Source organism: Notolabrus celidotus, chromosome 17 (assembly GCF_009762535.1).
Source record: "Notolabrus celidotus isolate fNotCel1 chromosome 17, fNotCel1.pri, whole genome shotgun sequence".
Taxonomy (NCBI): Eukaryota; Metazoa; Chordata; class Actinopteri; order Labriformes; family Labridae; genus Notolabrus; species Notolabrus celidotus.
This window is the reverse complement of record NC_048288.1, coordinates 22,079,639-22,093,610: the sequence shown is the minus strand read 5'-3', so window position 1 is coordinate 22,093,610 and position 13,972 is coordinate 22,079,639. Positions and strand designations below refer to the sequence as shown.

Below are 13,972 nucleotides of genomic sequence, written 5' to 3'. Positions count from 1 at the left end.
ACAGACCCTTAAAATCAGAGCTAAAATCAAATAAAATCACACAATAAAAGCTTTCCTGTAAAAATGTGTCTTGAGTAATGACATAAAACACGGGACTGACTCTGCAGGTATGATCTCCTCTGGCAGGCTGTTCCAGAGTGTAGGAGCCTTGACTGAAAACGCCCTGTCCCCTTTGGTTTTCAGTCAGGTCCTTGGAACAGCTAGCAGAGCACTGCCAGAGGATCTCAGACTGCGACTAGGTTTGTAGGGGGATAAAAGCTCAGAGATATAGAGAGGGGCAAGTCCATGTTGTGCTTTAAAAGTCAATAAAATAATCTTAAAATCAATCCTAAAATCAACAGGCAGCCAGTGTTCGGTCGGGGCATGACGGCTGTCTAACATGAGTCTGGTTCTGCCTGAGGTTTCTGCCTGTTAAAGGAAGTTTTTCCTTACCACTGTAACTAGCTAAATACTGCGATGTGCAATGCTCATGATGGATTAAGGTGGGGTCAGACTGAGTCTTACCCTGTCTTGGTGTCTCTGTTCATAATTTGACATAGAGTGGTCTAGACCTCCTATGTTTGTAAAAGCGCCTTGAGATAACGTTTGTTGTGATTTGGCGCTATACAAATAAAGATTGATTGATTGATTGATTGTTTGATTGACAGTGTAGATGAGCCAAAATTAGGGTAATGTGGGAACATTTTATAGTTCCTGTTAAGAGACGAGCTGCTGCATTTTGAACTGTTTGAAGACGGAGGATTGATTTTTGACTAAGACATGAGTACAGGGAATTACAATAACCGGACAGCTGAAGAGAGACAGGACTTCGAGGGTCAGAGGGGGTTGCGGGCTGAAAAGTTTGGCAACCCCTGATATAAAGTAATGTAAATCTAGTTATTTTAGTTCATCATTGTCTTTATATTAATAAAGGAATGAGTAATGTATGGTTATATTTCACAGATTATTGAAAAGCTCTTCTTAATGAGACAGTTATGATTAAACTAGAGGGGCGCCATTGGCCTAAGGGTCTAAGCATGCGGCCCATATACAGAGGCTATAGTCCTCGTCACATCCGCTGCATGTTCGACTCCCAGCCTTGACCATTTGCTGCATGTCTTCCCCCACTCTCTACTCCCCATTTGTCCTGTCTCTCTTCAGCTGTCCTATCCAATAAAGGTGAAAAAATAACTTAAAAGATAAACAAAGACAAACTTGTACTAGTGATCTTCAAATTCATCAATTTCAGAGAAATGAACCCTTTAGTGAGCTCCTAACAGACTCAAAACACACACTGTGTGATCAGTTGATGTATACCCCCTCTTTAACTCCCTTTTGTTTAAAAAAAAATCATATTTTCTTCCCCATGTAAGAGATGACTTCAAACCTTCCAAGAAACGTCCCAGGAAGATTTAAGAAGGTTACAAAAATAAAGCAATACAATGATTTTACTCACAAATAGACTCACAGCATGACAGCAAACTCTTATATTTGGTGCAAAGAATGGAATAACACCTCTTTGTCAGGTCTAAGCTGCTCCTGAAATACTTTTATTTTGAAGGCTTGTTTATCCAAACCTTGCTGTCTTTGGGCTTCTCATCTCAGAGGCATTGTTCTCTGTTTTTGAGGCCTTGCTGTGATCCAATATGAGGGCACTTCCACCCACCTGAGTTACTTGTTCTCTCCATCCACCAACCTGGATGACTAATGCTTGCTGTACAAGACAGAAACTCCGGCCCACACAGCGCACACTCTCTTTTACTGGCCAGAGTGGGCCTGTAACAGGAGGTGGAGGAAGAAGAGAATATGATGAGGAGATCGGTACGATGAGATTGTTAAACACACTAGATAAACTTGTTTGTGCATTAAATAGGATTTAAGATGAGAGGTGTTAAGAGAATATCAGCTTTCGTGGTTGAAACTAGAGCAAACAGCTGTCCAGATTTTGTCTTGTTTGTGTTCGTGATTAGTTACTTTGCACAATTTGAACTATTATTTGGATTACCTTGCTTAAATAACCATTTAAGTGCAAAGTCAGTTGTGTTGACAGTGTCATGAGATTACTGGGCTATCACGTCAGAAAAGCTGACACCTATTACTGTGACTTCCTGAGTAGTGTTCAAACAATAGCAGGAAGTCCACTGCATTTTCTCTTATTCTAGCATTTTTGCTGTTACTTTGGCCAACCCCTTTGGCATTTCCAGGGAAGCTTCAGACCTATTGGTTTGAGCGCAAATCTGCTCTTTTGCACCAAAGAGGCATTTTTTTGGCATGTGTGTGTCTTTTCAATGCAACTGCTGCCAGGATGGAGGAAGGAAGGGCTTTTTATCTGGGGCATGCTGGTGTTAACGCTGAGTATCCTTACTTGCACATCTGAGACCTGCCAGAAGAGGAGTTCAGCTGCGGGGTCATCGAGGCAGCAGAACACACAGAGAGGACGGGAAAGCTGAAAGAGAGAGAGAGAGACAAAGCAGGAAATGTAAAAATGTTTTCCATTTGGTTTGAAAGGATCTGAATGAAAACAACCCATTGCACCTGTTAATGTGGGATCAACTGTGGGAATGTGAAATTTACGCTACAAACTTGATGAGAACTTGTTGATTTCCTATGTAAACCTTATACCTGTAAACCATGTGAACCCCCTTCAATTCATCTGTGGAAATATCAGAATATATCTCTGGAAAAATTAAGATTTTGTATTAAAGGTCAGATGGATGTTTTTACAGCAAAGTTTGCTAAGGTGTTGGAGTATCTGGGAACTCAAGAGGCAATTGCCTGAAATGCTAGACCTAATAGGGAATTTTTGGATCATTGCTGCGGATGTATTTTGGATTTGCTGCATATTTCAAACAACCTGTATATGTACTGTGCTGGACTGTTAATATTTTGAAAATGTTCAATAAAAAGAATGTTGAAAGAAAGAACTTTAAATGGCATTTATCATGTAACATTATGCATCTTTTTGATTTGATTTTTGATTTGATTTCTTTATTTCAAACATGTAAAAGTAAAATAGAAAAAAAACCTTCCAAGTAAAAAGAAGAAATAGTTATACAAAAAAACTAAATCAATCAGTTCCATTAGCAAGCACTGAAGCATTTTACTTTACGTGTGCGAAAAGGAGTAGGAAGAAGTTAAAACTTATCTAATCCTACCCCTTTATTCACTATTTCCTGGCATTATACGAGCGCATTCCCACAAAACAAATCTTCATAATCTATCTTCATACTTGCACCTACAATCAGAAGAATTCTCAACACTCATCTTCCTCCTTGTACCTCATGACAATTACTTCTTTATACCTCCTCCTGAACTGGATTATGTTCTGACATTGCTGTAGCTCCATGTTGAGACTGTTCCACAGTTTTAATCCACAGATTGAAATGCAAAAACTTCTCCTTGTGGTCCGAACACTCACCATATTTAATCTTAACTTCCCTCTTAAGTTATAACCCCTCCTCTCTTTCAAAGAACAATGTTTGAATATTTCCTGGCAGGTGATTTGTCCTAGCCTTATACACAAGTTGTGCAGTTTTAAAATCCACAAGGTCAAATAATTTCAGTATTTTGAATTTGTGCGTTCACAGAAATCAACATTGTGAACTATTCAGATGGCTCTTTTCTGTAGTACTGACAGTGGTTGCAGTGAGCTTTTATAAGTGTTTCCTGAAACCTCAGTACAGTAACTGAGATATGGTGAAATAAGTGAACAGTAGATTATAAGTAGTGATGTATGATCCAGAATGTTCTTGGCTTTGGCGAGAACTGAAATGCTTCTTGACAGCTTGGATTGAACGAGTTCAATGTGAGGTTTCCAGCAAATTGTTTCATCTATTAAGGAATTTATGTTCATGTACTCTTTCTATGTTGACCCCCCCCCCCCCAAATCTGTACTTGTATGTTATTGTTAGATTTATTGTTTCCAAATAACATGATTTTTGTTTTATTTAAATTAAACGATAATTTGTTTTTGTCAAACCAAATTTTTAATTTGCAGATCTCCAAGGTGATTAAATCAAAAAGTTGCTGGAAATCTTCACCAGAAACTTAAAAGTTTGTCATCAGCAAAAAGTACTATTTTAAAAACCTGAGAAACTTTGCATATGTCAAACAGATCTGTTTACTGTGAAGGCACTGCGAGGAGTTTTGAAGTCATTCTGAGAATGTCTGACTCTTACATTTTTTCTTTATATTACATTTTTGTTCCTGAGTTCAGTACAGTAGGCACACACTCGATGCAGCATTATATAACACATTCTAACTTAAACAGATCATTCATCCTACAATTCCCAATCTACTGGGAAAAAACAACAACATATCTTTCATACTCAGGGTTCCCACTCTTTTCCAGAGATCATTTGCCAGGACATTTCCAGGACATTTTCAGTGATGACCAAGCTGGTATGACAGTCTAAATTGAGTTCCTAATTCAGCTCCTAAATAGTCTAATATGTTCCTCTCAGTGGAAGTCTACATTGAAAGACGTGCAGTCTATCCATGAAATCATCTCTTACATGCTTAAAAATGATGGCAAATTAATTATAGAACAATGCAACCACAGATGTACAGCACTTCACTTTATTAGTGCAACCAAGTAACAATGATGGCCAACTCTCATCTCAGCTTTCTCTTTTCTCAAAAAATATAAAATTAGCTAAGTAAAAAACAAAAGAGCCAGCAAAGGACTCTGGAAGCTGCCTTACTGAAATAAAGAAATAATAGTATAATATCACTGGCTTCCAGTTGCAGCTCGCATCAGATACAAAACTCTAATCATGACTTACAAAGCAGTAACCAAAACTGCTCCAGTTTACCTGGAACCCCTCATCCAGGTCTACTGCCCTTCTCGCCCGCTACGCTCAGCCTCTGAAAAGCGCCTAGTACTTCCAGCACACAAGGCCTCAAAATCACTAGCTGGACTCTTCTCTTCTGTTGCCCCTAAATGGTGGAATGAATTGGCCAACTCCATTCGATCTGCAGAGTCCCTCTCTACTTTCAGAAGACAGCTAAAGACCCAGCTCTTTAGGAAGCACTAAGCACTTAGACTGTTCTCCACTGCTGTCCCCAGTGGCAGATCATGTCGTCCAGCTACAGTTGACTCACACTGTCCTGCTCTACCTAAATAGAACTGAATGAAAAAAATGGCCCCCAATGTTGAATGGGGATTTGTTTTTTTAACCTTGTTAGATCGCACACAGTCATGTTGGAATAATTTTCCAGGACAATCAGTGATTTTCCAGGACATTTTACTTTTTCTCCCATTTTCCAGGTGTTTTCCAGTACTGGAAAACTGGTCAACTGTTTTCCAGGTTTTCCAGTTTTTCCAGGACGTGTGGGAACCCTGATACTGCATGCATTTTGTAATGCTGTAAAAACGACTGACGACTTTACTGTGACATTAGACATTTTTGGGGGCAAGTATCCCCCAGCACAAACTGGGTAGAGAGGAAAATCAGGCAGTTGTACTTTAAAATGCTTAACGTTGTGCTACCACTAGGGGGCAATAATGAATAACATAACTTTGGAGTTGTCTTCAGAAGAGGTTTGCCTCAGCTGCAGTGTGTATTACTGTAATGGTTATGCCACTGTGAAAGGGGTTGTTTATCACAGTATGTAAAATTTCAGTTGACCATTCCAAGAAGCAAAATTATGAGACTAAATAAGACAAACAGAGGAGCACCAGGAGGACGAAGCACTGCCTTTCTTTAAGCTCTGGCTCGCACTCACCTGAGCAGGTGCAGGTACAGGACTGTTTCCAACAACACTGCTATGACTTGTGATCCGGCACTGACACTAATATTTGGCATGACAACAGATAATTGATCTTTAAAGTGTAAATCAATGATTGCCATTGTGTTCATTTTCCAATCAGATCCTCAATCTATCTCTTCATTTGAAAATAGATTCTGAAACTCAACTGAAAGCAGAAGAACACAATTCAGAGATGATCATTTGTGGTTCATTCCTGTGAGCCAATTTCAGAAATGAAATGCAACCACTGACAGTTTTCATTTGGATTCATTTGTTGTTCAATTTCTTAATGAGTCAATCCATTGTTGGTTTGTACAAATTCAGCACAAAGTGAGAAACGCCTTCACTAGCTGGACATTGTAAAGCTCTCAAAATCCACGTTCAAAATCCACACAGTCTAGTAATCCTGAAATGTCTATCTAACTAATGTGTGAGTAAACCTTTCATGCTGTGTATTGGCAATAATGTAGCAAGAACATTTATCACAACAAAGAGCTTGTTATCTAATATACTGTGATATATTGCAGTATTGTAAGCAAGGCAAATTATTGTGACGTTATAATCCAAATTTTCATTAAAATGTTATTTACCATAAAATGTTTTTTAAGATATCTGAACAACTGATTTGTAACTTTTCAACTTGATCATCATAGCACTACTTCTTGTGCATTTTGAGCTATAGCCATAAAGATTTTCCATTAAGTAGGGAGACATATCTTTGATGTAAACCATAGATGTTAGCTCAAAACAGTCACTTTGAGGATTAATGCAGAAACACAGAACATAACCACCAAAATTAGGTGCATCATAATGTATCACCTCTAATTTATCATCATGGCTGTCTGAGAAAATCTTAGTAGACTTACAAATAATGATTTCAGATAAATGTAGTAAAATATTAAGGCTGATATTTACTGGAGTATAAGTATTCAATGTCATGAAATGGTTAAAATAATAAGTTACTTTCATTTATTGGCCTGCATAATGTGTATTTATCAAAGCTAAGCAATTACATAACATTTCACCACTTCAGGATTTGTAATCAGGAATGATTTAAGCACTTTTTTCTAGGCTTCAAACCTATACATGTTATTCTCAGAGCTTCAGCTCAGGAGCTGTTATTCATCCTTATGTACTGTGGGAAGGCAGAGAGGTGTTGGCGTTGGATGAGGGTGCATGCATAGAGACGGGAGAGCTCTCTCTGCCAGTGTAGGTAGTAGGAGGGCACTGTGATGCTGAAGGCTATAATATCCGAGAATTCAAATCAACATTATCATCATCTGAACTAGAGGAAAACTGCTCCACAAACCTCTTCCGCTCAAGCTCCTCCTTTTAACTCTCAAACTTGGAGATTGGCGGTGCCAGCTTTAGCAGCAGCAGTTTCTTCTCCTTCTCCTTCTTCTTCTCGTTTCTTCTTTTACCAGTGGCTGGGTAGAAAAAAAAAAAGAAAAGAAAAATGCCTTTGAGCTTTAATCTCGGACACAATTGGGGCATCTGTTTAAGCCGAGAGCTTTTATCAAATATTTGCTTTTATCAAATGGTGTAATGGTCGTCAGTGATACTTCTAAAACAAGAGCAGCAACACCCCAGGACAAACACATGGACTCGTTGGAACACCCCATGTTGCAAGTAAGTTCATTTAACTCAATTATCACCCTTAATTTTGCATTTGTTGTTGTTGAAAGTAAAGGAAACAGGTCACTTCACCTGCCATCAACCTGTCCGCGTGCTTCCTGCCGTCTGTTTAACGTGAAGTGGTTACGTCAGCGCACGAGAGTATCGTGAGTGAGCGATTTTAAATTGTAACGGTCGGTTTTCAGTCGGAAGTTGTTCTTTGATCTTTGAATAATGGCGGACGATGGTTGAAGACGTCTGTTCAGGTTTGCCAATATTAGACTATTTAACAACTTTAATAACAGAACATTTTGAAGGTTTCACGTATATCCTCGACATTCAAACATTTATGTCCATTTGTGTAGTAAGCAGTGGTGGACAAAGTACACAGCTTCATTATTTAAGTCAAAGCGAATATCCTCCAGGTCAAATATTACTCCATTACAAGTGAAAGTTGTTCAGTCAAATTATTACTTGAGTTAAAGTACTGAAGTACTTAGTTTTAAAAATACTTAAGTATTCCCTCACCCCACACATAAGACAGTCAGACTCCATCACATCATTCAAATCCCAACTCAAAACTCGCCTTTTCAAACTGGCTTATTCCCTCCAACTGGACTCTCTGCACTTCACTAGTTTTTACCTTTTATTTATTACTTTTTCTTTTTGTTTGTTTGTTTTTCTGATGTTTTAATGATTAATGTTTTTATTATCTGTAAGATGACTTTGGGTGATTTGAAAGGCGCCCAAAATAAAATTTATTATTAGTATTAATATTCTAATTATTAAAATGTCTCAAAAGGTATTTTCACAAAGTATGAGTGCAGTCAAGAACGCATGGGTGTACATTCTGCTATGTTATGTTTATCAAGAGAATTTTTAAGATATTTCATATCTTAAAAGTATACAAGCAGCGACTAAGTTACTTCAAGCACAGACATGTCAAGTCAAGTCAACTTTATTTATATAGCACATAAAAAAAAACAACCACAGTTGGCCAAAGTGCCATACAAGCTTAAAAAACACAATCAATAAAAACGAATAGTAATTCAAAAAGAACCGATATTAAGAACACAATAGATAACACAAGAAAAAGCCACAATAAATAAAAACCAAAATAAAATGTAGGATGTCTAGCTCAATAGGTATTAAAAGCCAGTGCAAAGAGGTGCATTTTAAGTACAGATTTAAAATTATCAAGTGTCTGAGCATGCCTTATATCAAGAGGCAGGCTGTTCCACAGTGTGGGTGCAGCCAGACCTGAGTGCTCTGGCCGGAGCATGTTTAGAATGTTTATCTGGAATAAAACGAGTGTGTTAGCTACAGAACTCGACATGCTTAGATAGATGGTGATGTTTTGTAGATCTGCATTTGATCTACGCATCAACTGAGCTACGGCTACACCATTTAGAAAAACCAAACACAAGTACACAAACAGTTTACGGTCTTTGGGATCTGATTTCAGAAAAGAAAATTATTCAGCTGACTTCAAAGCAAGCAAAAAAGTACAATAATTGGCTTCTGAATGTAGTGGAGTAAAAGCAATAAGTACCCCCAGAAATAATACTCAAGTAAAGTACAGATACTCAAAAACTGTACTTAAGTACTGTACTCAAGTAAATTTACTTTGTTACTGTCCCCCACTGGTATTAAGTAGACTCCATACAGAGTGTCCAAGTGATAACATTATGTAAGGTACACCATTACAAGTGCAGAAGTCCTAACAGGAAAAGCATCCATACATTTGAAACACCATTTTTTATCAATTATGATTCAATGTTTTTTCTCAGGATCGTCTTTACCAAGCTCTCCATATAACTGACAACAAAGCTTGTTTTTCTTTTTATAATAGGATCCTGCTATCACTTGAAAAACAAGCTTTGTTATCCTCAGATATTAGGGGGGGAAACAAGTTGAGATCTCAAGTAAACAACTGTAATAAACTCATTGTCATGAACAGAAAAAGTGTTGTTATCTTGTTGAAACTAGAAAAATAAGGCACCGTCTGGAGAAAACAACCGGAAATTGCTTGTTATCAGGGGAAACTTTGTAAATATAAAGCAGGCGATGGTTGCATGTTTACTTGGGGCTTCTGTACACAGGCCAGTCTGGCACATTTTATTCTCTGCCATCATATCAGCAATTAAATACTTCCTCATTCTTTTCAGCAAACATTGCTTAATAAGCAACATATGCTTAGTAAAACAAGCATATTATCTACTTGTTGATGTTGTTCATATTGATGCACTGACATGTACAAACTTTTTAGCTGTAGCTGCTTGAAATTAATATTATGTTGTCTCTTGTTGGTAGTGTATAGGTTAAAGTATGTTTTATTTAGATGAGAGATAAGTTGTTGCAAGTGAATCCTTTTTAATCAACACATTAACCTGTCAGGTAAACAAGAAATGAGATGTTGTTTTAAAATCCCCCTGAAATAGATTCAAATTAAACTTCAAAAATGTTTACACCTCTAGTTTTGTTCACAAAGATATCTCCTAATACAAGATATTCAGGAAGCCACAGGTTAAATTTTACTAAGCTGGATTCTGCATTATCTTTCTTACGCACTGATCTGAATTTCCTCAACATACATTAGTATTTCTGTTTGTCTTCTCCAGGTTATTTAACTCCGTCTTGTTTCTCCAGACTCTCTCTGGACAGCTCAAACTATTCTCCATGACTGCTTCTTAGAAACAGACAGAATAGCTCTCCTTTTCTCCCTTTTTTATATGCATGATTAACATGTCCTGAGGGGAACGGCTTGGAATAAAAGGCAGATTTGAAATGAATTGCTGTTTTTTGGTTGCTACTAGCAACCCATGCTGTATGAGCATTTGAGCTGATTGCATTACTTTTCCAGCCTCTCATCATATCAGCTTGCATATTCGAGACCACCCACGTAATTACATTGTTTTTATGACACCTGTCATAATAGTTCACTTTAGATAAAATATTGAAAGCTGCACTCGACTAATTGAACAAATGGCGAAGCTCTTACTGAGTTTAACAGTAAAAGGGTAGGTTCACTTTTTAGGTCAAGTCTTTGTTAAAACAACTCCTCGTGCCCACATAGAAACAGCTCCTGCTCTTAGTAATTTCACATCTTTAGACTGTTGTGAAGCTCATGTGAGGCTGAAATTCTTTGAAAGGGAAAGAGAAGAAGACAAACATCAATCGCTCCATTCATTGATTATTGCACGAGTGAAGTCTTACCTTCCCTGACACCAGATTTAGTGATAAGAACTAAAGGACAGTAATCAACAAGTTGGGTTTTTCTGTAATTTCTCCCACTGTTGATTTTTTTGCCAGGTAACTTAAAAAACCCCTCTGGATGAATTTGAACGTCTTGCTCTTGTCAGGTCAACGGTCCAAAACTAGTTTAAGTTATTTAATTAATTTATGTTTTTAAAGCACCTTAAAGGCACAATGAGGAGTTTTTCACCAGCTGAGAAACAGACTAAAACCAACACTGATGCCTCTTTATGAACTTTAAAAGCAAACAAAACCATAAACAACAACACTGAAACCTTCTCTGTTGTAATTTTTAATGCCTTAAACCACTCAGAGGGGGTAGGTGTCAGACCACATGATTGACATTTGGCTTTAAAAACACAATTTTTCAGCTGTTTTCATTGCAAATAATCACATTGAGTGATAAATCTGGCTGTGAAAAGACAGCAGGGTGAGGTTTTTGTTGAAAACACTACGTTTGCATGTACAGAACAAGAGATAAGAGGTATCACTTTGTCCACAATGGGGCGCCAAAATTGATATGAATCAAAAGTTCCTCACAACAGCTTTAAAAGCAAAACAAAGTCTGCATCGAGGTGCTTCCATAGGCTGTATAAATAATGGACGTAGTATCCGTGACGTCACCTATCTGTCCCTGAGAGCTGTTTTGAAGCCAATCGACAGCGGCAGCCATATTGGAAATGCATAACTCAACCAGGCATAGTGTGACGTAAAGAGGCAGGGTTTGAGCCTCCTGGCCAACAGCTATGTGTTCCCGTCCGGGAATCAAGTCAGTCATGTCCTTATTTGGGCAAAAACTTGTAATCTTAATATCTTCTGAACCGTCGTGTTAGAAAAAAATTCACCCCCGTACAGTGTGTGCCGATAGAGAGATTAGCCACGAAGAGCCAAGCCGTTTTTTGAACCAGGCTGTAAACATTTTTATTAGTGCTGTAAAGAGCAACTTTTTTGAATTGGTGTGTATGTGGTTTCCGGTATTTCTGCAGCCAGCCTCCAGTGGATTCTCAATTAATTGCAGTTTATAACACTTCTGCATGGGCTTCATAGTTTGAGACCGGAGGTTGCCGCTTGGGTGCTTCACAAGAACAGTCATAGGCTTTACAGAGCCGGTGTAAAAACAGACAATATACAGTTCAGAGGAAACGTGATGGAAAAACAATATAAGATTGAAATATAAACACATTCAAACAGGATGAACACAATTAAAAGCACAGGAATAAAAGTAAGTCTTAAGGTGTTTCTTAAAAGCCTTTTGTTCTGAGATATATGAAGGGGCAAGACCATGGAGGGATTTGTAAACAATCAGAAGAAGTTTAAAATGAATTCAGAAATGAACAGGAAGCCAATGTAGAGGCAAGGATGGGTGTTATGTGGTGACTACAAGATCAATTGTCTGTTGAACTGATTGACTTATCAGTAAAAGTTACTAAACGATCAACTTGGATATTACAAAACTTGAGGAGGCTCTCTGAAACATGTGCAGACCATAGACTGTAAAAAAAATGGACGTCTGATCGCCCGGCCGGAAGTGAGGTTTCCACAAAACTGCTCCCCCTAGTGGCTGGCTGCAGTATAGGTCAAAAACTCTGTCTCCCCCATTCATTTGAATGGGGCTGCAGTCAAACTTTAAAAGATAAACACACGTCGAAGGAATGTTTCTCACATGCTGTGGTGATATGTAGATATTATTTGACTGTTTTGTGTTCAAGGCCTCTTTTTTCTGAAAAGTTTCTTTTTCGTTAGTTATTAGAGGTTAAAAACCGGGGTTTACTTCCAGATTCACTTTGATTGACAGCTGCCGTAGAGAGAAACTCCTTGGGACCTCGGGACGGTAAGCTGTAGGGCGGAGCTTAGTACAGTGGCAACACAGAAATTCACTACTGCGCAGACTCAGGCTGCAAAATGCCTGCGCATTTGAACAGGGTTTTTTGGCTTCAAAAGCGTACAACGGGGAAAGGCGGAGCAACACTGTCAATTTTTTTACAGTCTATGGTGCAGACATACGCCATTGGCTTGGAACCTAAACACCTGATTGTTTTAACTTAGCCTAGTGAAGCTCAAGATGAGTTTCTATTAACCATTTTGCCAATTGGATTGCTATAAAAAAGATGTCTTTATGATGATTCTAGACAGTATGAACCATAACAGCCAACAAAAAGATGTTGGCATATTTAAGGAATGACAAGACCCCTCCTGTAACGTCCTTAACCTGTCCTTTTTTTTTGACTGTCTTTAGTCTCATGGCAAAGGAGCAAGAAGAAAAGGTCGATTTAAGGGCTCAGATGGCAGCACCTCATCTGACACCACAACCAACAGCCTTGTTCGCCAGGTAAGACTGGATCTTTCAACAAACTTTGGCAATCAACACCAGATAGGTACCCCTTGAAGTACTTTGGAGAATGTACATTTTATATTTTGAATTTTCAATGCCACAGTTAGCTGCTGTGATTGGTCATTTGATGCGATGACCTCAATCACATTCAGGTTAGTTTGTAAAGCTGTTTTCATAAAATGGTTTTATATTGAGTGACAGAAATGAAGAATACGTGGTTCGAATGATGCGACAGAACAGCCGATTCAGGCAGACAAATACAGAAAGAAACAAAGCTTATAAAATGGTATCATTATCAGGCAGAATGAATTGCAGGACTTGTTTTAAACCCTCGTCAAGCTCTGTGGTATTTCTGGGGAGAAATTTGCCAACAGCAGAATGAAGACTTCACACCTCGTGAAGGGTTGTTGTTCACTAAATAAGACTCTGTAGGCACAGCACTCTTTTCTCTGATTCTTTCCTCTAAGTACCCCCCTGTGATAGTCCCAATAGCACTTGCTTCGGAGTTAACAGCGAATCCCTTTTTGAGTCTATCCAGGAACTTCAGTTTCATGTCGTCCCTATCCCGTAAGTTCCTCATTTCATCTCTCTCCTCTCTGGAGCCAAAGTCTGTGGACATTATGTTCTGGTACAGAGATAGTAGGTTTGAACTGCCTTGGGACATAGTTTTGTCTTTTACAAGATGCATCAGATTGTTACTTGGCTCTTTACAAGACGGTCACAGCTATGAAACAGTCCTGACTACAGTTGCTTCATTCAGGAATGAAACACTTGCATGTGTTTAAATTCCTGACAGTAAAAGCAAACTGGCATAAGAGCCTGGCCTCAGTCATCATCATCCATCAGAGGTGAGATGTGCATTGCAGTGAAAGCTCTCTGTAAACACCGCTGGGTAGAGAATGTTAAGTGGAAGCGTCTCTTTGAGCTGCGTCCTCAGCGACACATTGCCCTGTTATAAAGCAGACCCTGCAAGGTACAAACGCAGCGTGTCTGGACTTTGTTGAGCAGACCTGCGAGGGACAGGATGAGTCGGGTTAAGGA

General features: G+C 38.5%; 1 protein-coding gene and 1 long non-coding RNA gene across 5 annotated transcripts in view; one reads left to right on the top strand and one right to left on the bottom strand.

The window, feature by feature from the left end:
* LOC117828853 overlaps positions 1-13,972 on the bottom strand; it is a 40,010-nt gene that overhangs the window by 18,416 nt on the left and 7,622 nt on the right. For 2 of the 3 annotated variants that reach the window (XR_004634507.1, XR_004634509.1), the window contains exons 1-4: positions 7,438-7,549; positions 7,040-7,157; positions 2,345-2,425; positions 1,646-1,755 (exon numbers count right to left, since the gene is read on the bottom strand). This is a non-coding gene — a long non-coding RNA (uncharacterized LOC117828853). Of the gene's footprint in view, positions 1-1,645; positions 1,756-2,344; positions 2,426-7,039; positions 7,158-7,437; positions 7,550-13,972 lie in introns of those variants that run through there. The other variant, XR_004634508.1, reaches the window with a different exon arrangement.
* The window catches only part of cacnb2a (calcium channel, voltage-dependent, beta 2a), a 94,458-nt gene continuing 87,389 nt past the window's right edge, over positions 6,904-13,972 (top strand). Inside the window, exons 1-2 of one of the 2 annotated variants that reach the window (XM_034706206.1) lie at positions 6,904-7,359; positions 12,836-12,928. In XM_034706206.1, coding sequence (XP_034562097.1) covers positions 7,276-7,359; positions 12,836-12,928 — 177 coding nt within the window. In that variant the 5' untranslated portion in view covers positions 6,904-7,275. The remainder of the gene's footprint in view (positions 7,360-12,835; positions 12,929-13,972) is intronic. The other variant, XM_034706207.1, reaches the window with a different exon arrangement.